This window comes from Lepisosteus platostomus, chromosome 12 (genome assembly GCF_059453375.1).
Source record: "Lepisosteus platostomus isolate fLepPlt1 chromosome 12, fLepPlt1.hap1, whole genome shotgun sequence".
Classification (NCBI taxonomy): domain Eukaryota; kingdom Metazoa; phylum Chordata; class Actinopteri; order Semionotiformes; family Lepisosteidae; genus Lepisosteus; species Lepisosteus platostomus.
Window position 1 is genome coordinate 25,329,043 of NC_142622.1, and position 11,866 is coordinate 25,340,908.

Genomic DNA, 11,866 nt, shown 5'->3' on the forward strand with positions numbered 1-11,866 from the left:
AGTTGACCAAAAACAGGGAAATAATCTTGATTGCAATAGTTTGTGTAAAGTTTCTACTTTTTAAAAAAGTCTTCCATGACAACCAGAGTTTAAAACAGGTCTCTGTGTAAGGAGACTTACAGTTTCATGGAGAATTACAGGTTCATTTGATTTGTGCTAGAAGTAGAAAAGAAATGCTCTCTTACACAAAACAAAGAACAGAAATTGAAGTATGTGCCTGGAACTATATTGGGTCTCTGGCATTTGTACAGAAGTAATTTGGTAGAGTTGTGCATATAGATTATAAATCTTAAATGCACACATGTACGGTGTGTTTAATCTTTCTGAACAGTAATAATATAAACGTCAGGAGATATAAAATAACAAAAAAATATTAATATCTAATAAAAATTAGTAATGTGGATATAGGCTACTAAACGTGACTGCCAAAGGACTGACGGCAGGATAAGCCATTGACCCAATCAACAAACCACCTTGGTTCAGAGCGTCCACTGAAACTGGTAACACTTCTATTTCACTAAACAAATAAAGCATAAAGCTCTAATTCACCCATACATCACCTGTCAGACACTGGGGTTAACAGAATGAGTGAGGTTAAGATTATGTTAATACCAGCCGCAAAAGATCGTTCTCCTGCCAAATAATAAAAATAATTAAAAGTGGAAACACATCAATTTGTGGCGCAGTACAGGCAAAGTACTTGGGCACTCCACAGCCATACTGGAAAAATAATTTTCCACAAAATTTCTGCGGCTTCACATTTCGTATTAGTAGTGATGAGTAATTTTACAGGTGAGTTTTAACTTACCAGCGTGTATTATCATGGTAATGTTCCAGGACGGAGTATCCAAAAAAAGTGCCATCTTTACCGCCATATACTATGGGGTGTTCTAAATCGATGTTGTAAGAATAAACCACAGAAAAAGAAATCAAAGTAATAAATATCTCATACTTTTCTCCTCTTCTTTTGAACATAATCCCAGCCATCCTACAATAACGGTATATCCTCGAGTGTTCAGAACCAATATAAGATTTTAAAGTACAAGATGGAAAAGGTCGAGCAATTTTTTAAAAAATACGCAACGAATTATTGAAGTAGAACTAAACAAAATAGTACGTCAACTGAACTATAATGAAAGAGCTGAAAGTAGACGAATGTAAATTTGAAAAAAAGTTTTAAAAACCGACGACTTCCCAAGGCAGGAGAGAACGGTGGTCCAGACCTTCACAGAGCAGTCTGCGCCCTTAGCACTGAAGTAGATAGGGGTACTCTGTTGCTTTTGGCTATTCACACTCTTTTCTGCCTGCAGAGAGGCGTATGTCTCAGACTACAGCATCATATTTCATCGAACGGCTGCAGGCTGCAGAATACGAACGTTGCTGCCATCTGCTGTAGAATGTTTTTCTTAATGTCCTTTTACAACTCCTCATTACACCTTTCCAATTGACCGTGTCAAAGCTTTTCCAGGAGTGCAAACAAATATGCGTTCTAGGTTTCTAAAAACATTTGATAGCCAAATAGTCATCAAAAACCAATCTTTATTATTAATGATCTTTGCCTTAATCATCATAATCATTAACACAGTACTTATTCTCTAATGCCATATCTTTCTGAGAAAATATAAAACATAGAAATAAGGTTTAAAAACAAAGTATCAGTGATACAGTTATATAATTGTTATGCCGAGATTAATTGCGTATTAAAGAACACAGAAATAATTGGTAGAAGGATGGTAGATTTTGACGACAGTTCCTGATTTAATTTTTTTAAATGGTTTGACCAGTTTCAAAGTTTTATATCAGTATTGTTATCACATTTCAATATCAAATATTAAAGAACTGGCATCAAACACAAAATTGAAGACAATCAAAAACATAAATACTGTCATTCGAAGTTTTATTACGTGCGTGGTAACTAGAACACGATCATATTCAGTTTGATTTTTTTATAACTAAAATGTGTATTAAGGGGGCAAAGTGTTGTATAACATTGATTTAATGACAAAATGAACTTTATTTAAGACACAATTGTACTGTTTCTGTGTAATACCTGTTTCTGTGTAAGCAATTGGAATTAGACGTAAGACATGTTACTGCTGAAGTTATTTTTTAACCCTGTGAGTCTCACTCTGGTAGTGTGAAGCCTGTTTGGAAAGGGAATGAGAGACAAACGGGTAAAACGCTACCTTCTACTTTAATATTTTCTTCATTTTCTTGTGATTTTATATGGTGTTATAATGCTTTATTATTATTATTATTATTATTATTATTATTATTATTATTATTATTATTATTATTATTATTATTATTATTATTACATTCTTCCACTTATGTAGCGTTTTTCTGGACAATCCACTCAGATGGGCGGTAATGGGGACTCTCCTCCAAAAACACCAAAGTGTACCACACACCTGGATGATGCAACGGCAACCAAAGTGCGCTAGTACGTTCGCACCACATCAGCTATCAGTGGGGGGAGAGTAAAGTAAAGAAGCTTAATTAATTTTGCAGTTTCTTTTCTAAATACGTGACCTTTACGTTTCAAGGTAATTATGTCTCAACCACCAAATTGTTCACAGAGAATTAAAGAAGCCATGTGACCTGTGTTCGCTATTTCCTGAAGGGTGTGTTATTATTTAACCTTTTTTAATTATTTGTCCTCAAGCTGGCGTCAGGACTGACTGTTTTCAACCACTATTAATTTTTATGCCACTCGAATTTGTTATAAAAAAACTGAAATAGCAATATCAGACGGTCTTTTATGATAAAATTAGAATTATTTGCAAACTTGCTTAAGCTCTGTCAGCTTGGAAGGGGATCGTTGATGGACAGCAATTTTTAAGAATTACCACAGAGTTTCTATTGAACTTGATTGCACTAATCAAAAGTACTTCATTCATTCAATGAAGCCTCTTCATTGTCGTTTCGGATTTGGGTTATTATCCTTCTGAAAGATTGTTTTTTGTCCCAGTTTTAAGTCTGTAGTAGTCTGAAACAAGATTTCCTCCAAGATTTGCCAGTACTATGTTATCTACTTCCCCATCAGTCTTTACAAGCTTTCCAGTCTCTTGACAGTAGGGAAGGTATTCAACAGTGACGCATTGTATTGGGTTTGTGCCGTATGTAATGATTTTGGTTTAAACCAACAAAACTTTACCACATGATTACTACATGCAGTATCACTTAAATGCTTTGTTGCATGCAAAATTTGAGCTGGGTATGTCATACAGGTCAGCTTTGTGGAATGACTAGAATAACTCTTGGTCATTTTCTCTCGATTTAGGCATTGAATTCTGTAACTCTTTCAAAGTTGGAGTTTGCCTCACAACCTAACCATTTTCCTCTTTGGCTGCTGGAAGGACAAGCTTGATGGCAATGTGAGGATGGTACTATAAGAAGGTACAACTTTCCACTTTTAATGGTTATTTGTACAGTTATCAAAGGGATATTTTGTCTATGCATCCATTTTCTAACCACTTCTTCCAGTTCAGGTTTGCAGATGTTTTATTTTATTCTTTTCCTGATCTGTACTTATTCATTCCTGAGTTGTTTTAAACCAGTTGTTTTGATTGAAATTCACTAAATAAAGGAGGGAGCTTACAGAGATAGGTGTATTTATTCTGAGGTCATGTGAAACACTAGTACTGCACACAGATGGAGTCCATTATTTTGGCCTCCGAACAATTTTAGGTATGCCATAACAAAAGCGGTGATTACTTATACAATCAGCACATTTTTAATTTTTGATTTTTCTTTGCATTTCTTCTGGCATTTAACTTCTTTCACACAACAAAAGTTCCCAGTTCGAGCATTTAAGTTTTGATTAAAAGTATTCACTTTAAAAATCTGTAAACATCATCCATCCATTTATTAACCACTTTATCAAGTAAATGGTCACAGGAGAGCCTGGCAAGCAATGGTATACCCTGGACACAAACACATACACACTCACAGCATGGCCATTTTTCCCACAAGCCAATTAATCTACCCGGATGCCTTTTGACTGTGGAAGGAAGCCCATACAAACACAGGAAAAACATACAAACTCCACACCAATAGCACCCCAGGTCCACAAATGAACCCAGGACCCCAGCACTGTGAGGCAGCAATGCTAACCACTTAACCAGATCATTTTCATATTTGGGGGTGAATACAGTATGTTTGCACAGAACAATATTTGGACATTAAACTCTTATTTTAATAGTTACTTTACAGGGTTTATGATCTCTATCTTTCCTCAAATTAATGTCTTATTCTCCATAAATCCCAATTCATTTCCACCACAATATACAGTATAAAACAAAGTGACTCTTTTATACCTGACTTTATTTGGAAAAGAAAGTGTCCAAAGATTTGATTAAAAGTCTTACACTGTGCTAAAGCTCATTGTGGCATGTCTGAACCTTATTCAAATATTATGATTGTGCTTATCATCTGAAACTGTTTAGGTCATGATTGGATTTTGTAGTATCGGATTCATACTGCCTTATTGTGAAGGTGTTAGTTAAACAGTTTAGACTTTTCTTTTCTGCTCTGAAAAGCAGGAGGTTCCCTTTCAATGGGCCCAATTGTTGCACATTCAATGGATAGTTGAAATAAAGTAAATTGCTTTCTTGGCACTAACCTGAAATTTCACAAGCTATTTGAACTAATTCTGTTACTGGCTGGTACTTAATACTTTGTTCACACCAGTCTACAAGAAATGTTCGTACTCTTAGTGGTATTTTTTGAGACAATGGCCTGCATACATTTCAAGATGTAAGTGAATGTAACTTGGTCCTCAGATTTTCCTAATTTATTTCAGGCTCTGCGTAGCCCTTTGAGCCTATAGAGCACCATGGGACACTCACTCAGAGGTTTATATAATTGTTTCAACAGACACTATTAGCGGAGTCTGCTTTCCATATGACTTGTTATAATGGCTAAAATCAATTCCCGTGCAGTTAACTTCAATATCATATAGAGAGCGAGGCAAATAGGGTAATTTTTCTGATAATAATATTATCTGGGATTGCATCTGTTATTCTTCTTTAGAAAAGTTTGTTCACGATCCTCTCTGTGCAGATGCACTCTATGCACATACAGTACATACACACATGTTCGATTATATCCTGTGATAGAACTATTAATTCTTTAATCCCCTTCACTTTATCAATGCAAAGTGGATGTCTCTTCTTAATTAATGTACAACTAAATATTTTCCGAAGTTATGCATTGGTTCATGTTAACAAAGAATTTAAAGAAAGACAAGAGAATTTAGTCACATCTGCTTTTTATTTTTTAGTCATCCATCAAGGCTTGGTGCTTTACATGTTAACATGCCGTTTGTTTCAAAATCATAACAGCCAGACAGTTTCATTGAAACAGGACACTGTATTTATTTTGAGTCAGACTGTGAGCTTTTTTAATCATCACATCATCTGTAGTTAAGAGTCCATATTCATGTTATTGTGTGTGACTAAAGTGAAAAATATTTATAGGCTCTACAGAAAAAAAAGCACCAATAATATATATACTGTATATATATCGCATCTTACAGAGAAAAATATTCCATTAAATCCCAGTTAAAATACATTCAAGTGTGAGCTTTAAGTCATATCTGAAAAAAAATATTGAAAACATCACAAGGGAATACTAACATGAAAAATGCATGTAATTAAATACAGTATAAGCATAAAATAAAGTACACAATGAAAATAATTCAAACTCATGAAAGGTCTTACTGATTGAACTGTATGTTGTTTTAAAAAAAACAAATTAAATAATGTTCTAGCATTTCCTACAAGGAAGCATAAGACAAACTCATACTACAGTATAGTGAACACTCACTGATGAGTGTAAGAACATATGAAAGTTTACAATTCTCACTTTACAGTTATTTTCTATTTGAGGGGAATCTAAAGAATTCTTATATAATACTGGTTAAGAGATGCAAGGGGTCACAGCACAGTTCAGTGAAGATTTGAAAACAGTTTTTTAGTAATGAAGTGGCCTCCTGGAGATCAGGCTTTTGGAATTATTCTTTTCTTTATCTGATCTGTTTACCATTGTTTACAAGCACCTTTTATACTTTAAAACATCACCTTTAAGTACCCTAAAATAGCATTTGGAGAAGCACATATTTTAGGATCAATATATTTAGAATAAACTTTTTTATCTTCGTCCATACACAGTATGTGAGACAACAGTAGGCTATCTGTCAGATTCTTTGTGAAAATAACAGGTGTCTGTGCAGCACACAAAAATCCTTCACACAGCACAAAGCTTACACACAAAGTAAATCATACACTAGTGTGTCTCTGTTACTATTTTTTTTAAATAGAGAAACCATTCATCCCATCTAGCGCATCTGTTAGTAGTTAATTAATCCAAGGATCTCATTAAGCCATATCATGAAGGAAACTGTGCTAAGGTATTGACTTCAACAACATTGCCGTTGTTCCATACCCTCACAAGTCTTTGGGTAAAGCATTTTCTCTGCTTCTCAGTTTTAAATGAAAAGTTTCACTGTTCATTCTGAAGAAGTCTACTGGGCTGAACTTGTCGGTGCCTTTGACGATTCTGAATACTAATATCAGGTCTCCTTGCATTCTTCTCTGACTTGAAAGGTTCAGTTCCTTCAGCCTGTCAGTGTAGGATATTTCCTGGAGCCCCATACTGTATCTCTATGCTCTTTTCTGAACTAATTCCAGACCAGTAATATCTTATCTATTCAGTTACTACAAGTTTTACACAATATTCTAAATGAGGCCTCATTTGGTATCACTTGACTAGGTTATTAATTATTCCATAATCTAGATCACTGATACAATTTAAGACGAACAGTGGTCCTAATACAGATCTCTGTAGTACTCCACTCATTAGATCACTCCAGTTTGAGTGATTAATTTACCCCTCTTTTTAATAACAAATGTAATAACGTCTAAATCTAATACTTTCGTTTACGTTTGCCTGCTACTTGCAATTTACCAGAAGCCTTCTGAAAATCTAAATACACCATATCATATGCTTCTGTGTATTCATTAGCATTGTTTCGTGTTAAAGAATGATAACAAGTTTGTTTCTAAATTCGTGTTGACCATTTCTTAAGATATTATTTCTTCAAGGGAGATCTACTGTATTTTTTTCATATAATTGTTTCCATGTCCTTATATGTACAGTAATATAATTAATTTCTATTGGTCTATACAGTAGTTTCTTGATTTACATTTTCTCACTATTTTTATGGATAGATACTAGTTTGGCAATTCTCCAGTCTTTGGTTCTTGAGCAACAGTTGGCAGAGCTGCTTTAATAACTTCCGAATAACATCTCTTATTTCTTTGAGTAAGATATCTTACAATTGGTAAGATATGATCAGGCCTCAGAAATTTATTAATCATGAGTTAATCATTTAGTACAGAACTCTTTAATCCCACTGGCTGAGACATATTATTGACTTCTTTCTTATTGAACAGTTGAGTGAATTACTCATTTAGTACATCTGCCGTTTTCCTTTTCATTGTCTAGATATTTCCAATTTTTGTTATGGCTATATTTTACTTTATCCTTTATGGTTCTGGTACTGTTGTAGCACTGAAAGATTCTTATTATTTATTTTACCCTTCTTTGCAACATTCCTTCCTCCTCTCTTGGACTTTCTAGTACCATTTTATATGTGCTTGTAATTCATTTTATTCTTTTTGATTTACTGGAACTTTTTGTTTTGTAATCATTTTATAAAGCCCTCTATTTTTCTAATTGTTATATTGAATTATATATTGAATATATTGGGTTTTTTTGCTTTTTACTCACTTTGAGGATTAATTTGGTGAATGCTTCAGACAGAATCTAAGTAAGTTCCTATCTATCCTATTTTACTTCTCTCAAACTGTATGTCATTCCTTCAAAGTTTTCTTCCTGTAAATTGTATTTTGAAGTAAACCTGTTTAAAAATATACTTCAATGTACACCATATCTTGACAAAAAATCTCTAATGGTTTTACTTCTTCTGTTTGCCTGTTTGCCTCACTCTGTCTTCATTGTTTGAAAAGACAATATTTCATGCATTTTCTCTTATAGTTGCTCGTACAAACTTGACAAGAAAGCAATCATTATTGATGTGTTCTGTTTCAGTTTCTGCCGCTGATATTCCTGTAGGTCTTCCCCAGTTCCATTAAAACAATGTTTACACATACTTTCTTAAATTTATTATAGAGTATTGAGTTATAAACACCTTCTGCATTGGGTGGTGTAAAGATATTTTGTACTTCTATACCTCTGGAATGTTTTTTAACTAGTGTGACTCATGCTACAACACCATCTCTTATATCTTTCCCATCTCTCTGAAACAGGGTTTATCTGTTAATGTCCCATTCCTCAGTTAGCCAGGCTTCTGTGATTAAACAAAACATCACAATTACAAATGTGGTAGCTTCAAGTAAAGTGTTTATGATACTTCTAGCATTTAGTTACTGCATACGTGCTTGATGACTTGATCATTTGTTTTGTTTTCCATTTTGTCTCTCTCTTGCTCTTTGTTCCCCATGTAACTTTGGTTTCAATTTACTGTGGGTTATTATGTCGCTGAACCTAAAATGTTGTTATTGTGCGGAAGTAGTTTGGTGAAACCAATATTATAGAGTTAGTGTGACTTGAATTAACTTTTTTGAACTTAATTTACCTGGTTCTGAAACAAGAATCTATCCAGGATTAAGAGGCTACAATTTCCAAAGCTTGGATTAATTTAGGGTCCCCTCAAAAAGCAGAGAAACAGATCGCAACTGATGCATGCTGATGAAAAATCTGAGGAGGCATTTGGAAAGTTTTGCAAAGCAAAAGGTCTGCCAGAGATTTGTTGTGTGAGCTGGTATCTGGAACATTGAGCAGAAAAGGCCAAAGGAGAAAGTTAGGGGCTGACACCACGCTATGGAGGACGTGGGTGGGTTGGTGGGGAGGGACAAATTAGCTGAGTCTTATTTAGCTGCATGGTACACAAGAAAGTGTGGTTAGAATATGATAATCCAGAAACATATGGAAATAAAGGTGCATTTCTAAAAAAGCATTCCTTACATTTATAATGAGTTTTATGTAAAGAGTGAGTTAGAGAGTTTAAGAGTAAATGTGGATAATAATGCAATTTTGATTCAATTTAAAACTTGTAATTTTGATTATCAAAACCCATTTAAAGTAGCGATGTACTTTATTCCAAAGAAGGATGTCCACACCTCGATATGATTAAATGTTTTACCTTTTTGGCTGGAATGACTGTAGAGAATGGAGCATTTGAAAGAAATATAAATAGCATTTTCATGGCCCTTCAATACATAATAAATCCATCTATCCATTATTAGTGTACTGCTTATCTGGCTGGGGATCATAGAAAGTCAGGTATTATCAAAGAGGCAAAGGACACACAGTGGGACTTTCAGTATAGCTCCACTGCACACAGCTCCACTGCACTTGGATGTTTGACTATCACAGGGTCATATACTGTAGAAAGAAACAATGCAGAATAGGCAATCAAACTGAGTCAGGGAAAAGGGCTGAAACTGAGAACTGAACCAAAACCCAGGATCTAGGAGCTGTGAGGCAGCAGCAAAAATCACTGTATCTCCTTACAATACAACCAATACTTTTAAAAATATTGCTTTTCATTATGCTAACCCCATTATATAATATATTTAAAAATAGTAAAAATTCTGTAATGTAAAGGATTCATCAATTTTCTTTCCAACCTTCCTTTTAATCTACCGTTGCTACATAGAGATATTTCCTTTTAGCTATACATTACAGGGATGTGCTTCTGGACAAGCAAAAATAAACCACTTAATTAACTTCATGTAAGCCATATGACCTACTTGCCATATATATTTATATACTATATACTATATTTATGTGACAATGGCAGACACAGGTTGGTGGATTTCATCAGATTTTATGGACCTACATGGGTGCTGCTTTATATAGTTTGACTGCTGGGGATTTAGTATTGTTCACAATGATTATATAAAGATAAATTCAAACTAAGTCTCTGCCTAAACCTCTAAGGTTTATAAATTCCAAATCATGTATCATGTTTTATTAAATATTAATCTTAATATAAATTGTGTTTTATGCAAAATAAAGAACAATAACTAAATGTGGGGCAGACTGAAGAAAATGTCTTTTAATTTTTGTAGCTTTGTGAGGGGGACTAGCCGAACAGATTTTCTGATTTTATCCAAACTTATTTTCTAATAGGAAATTTAAAGGAAATATTATGCCCTAAATATTTGGACTATGTAAATGAAAGAGTGTGTAGTTTTAGCCATTGTTACTTTTTTTAATGCAATCTAGGATGCAGACCCTTGTGTTTAGAAATCTAGAGTGTACAATAAATGGTTGTGGTACCAGCAGAGGCACTAACTATTGGTATAAAGACTACCATTTCTATAGAAAAGCAAAAGCGCTGTTTGTTGTGGAAGGATTCTTACTGTTAGACAACAGAACAGAAATTGATTTGATTCAAAAGTATGTCATTCTATTAAAAAAATGTTTTAAAAAGGATCAGCCAAAAATACCCAGATTCAGGCCAAGATACCATGTCAGCAAATTGAAAAAAATTATAAAATAATTGCAATAGGGAACGTTTCCAGAAACAAAAAAAACTTATTGCAGACTGAAACATAGCTGTAACACAGGGAGTGATCTCTTCATAACCTGCATACAAGAGCAGAGACAAGAATTATATTTGTATAATTTATAAATGGTGTTTAGCCTCTAGATCAAGATTCCAAATATAGAAGCAGTTGTAGATATGATATGTTAACCAGAAAATAGCTCATGCATCTGGAGACATTAATATTGTTTCTGTCAAAGCATGTACAGCAGCACTCACGCATATAAAATAAATCAGTATTCTATGAAATAATGCCTGTCTGAACTGCTGTAGTATAGACCTTCTGTACAAACTGGTTTTAACTCAGATGATTCAGAGAGAAGATAATTATTATCCTTCATTGATAAAGCAGCCTTATGAACTATATTTCATTAGATAATGAACTTAATGAAATACACCTTTGTAGAAGAAAGCCATTGAGTTTATATTAATTTTGCCCATTTAAGCTATGTGATGTTTTTGGTGGTTTCACAATTTTTTGGAGGTTCTACCCAAATTGGTTATCTTGGCCTAGAGATGGAGGTCTAGAGATGGTCTAGTGATGGTTGGATGACACATGGCAGTTAACCTGTGCCAGGAGCCACATTGCAAGAGCAGAAGAATTGGAAGAGCTGGAAGTTGTTTCACCTATTGAATTAAGTTTGAATTTCAGGTAGAGCAAACACAAGGTGGAATCTAAGACACTAACACTCTTATTAGGCTCAGCTTAATTTAGCTGCTGAGATCTTATTAGATCTGCTGTCTGCTGTCACTATATTAGAACAAATACAGAATACTTGGATTGTACGAGCAGTCAAATAACTGGCCAAGCACTAAGGTGCAACACCTACTACTGAAATTTTAAATACAGTAAATGTGAAGGTTTGCTAGTGAGAATTGCAATGCTTGTCTGTCAATGCTAACTGTCCTAATAACTGTGTCCCTTTTATCAAATGAAAAATCCTATGATAACTGGATAAGTGCATGCATTCTTCCTATGAAGTTAGAGTGTTGTAACGGGAAAATTATCAGTCCAATCTGGGAGGGTATAACATTGGAAAACTAACTGATGATTAAAATGAAACAGAAGAAAAGTCTAAACTGAAAACCTCAGTCTCAGATAATCAGAAACACAACTAAGAAACCTATATAGATCTTATATTTTTACAGTTATTTATAGTGTGTACTTCCTCAACAGCTTTTGTCCTTCTATTCCTGTGTTCCATACATCCCATTAATAATAATGCC

The 11,866-nt window shown here is 34.2% G+C and overlaps 1 protein-coding gene across 1 annotated transcript in view; it reads right to left on the reverse strand.

Annotated features, from left to right (window-relative positions):
* itga9 (integrin, alpha 9) overlaps window positions 1-1,304 on the reverse strand; it is a 159,632-nt gene extending 158,328 nt beyond the window's left edge. The window contains exon 1 of the mRNA XM_088601479.1: window positions 809-1,304. Coding sequence (XP_088457605.1) covers window positions 809-987 — 179 coding nt within the window. The 5' untranslated portion in view covers window positions 988-1,304. The remainder of the gene's footprint in view (window positions 1-808) is intronic.
* Between the last annotated feature and the right edge of the window lie 10,562 nt (window positions 1,305-11,866).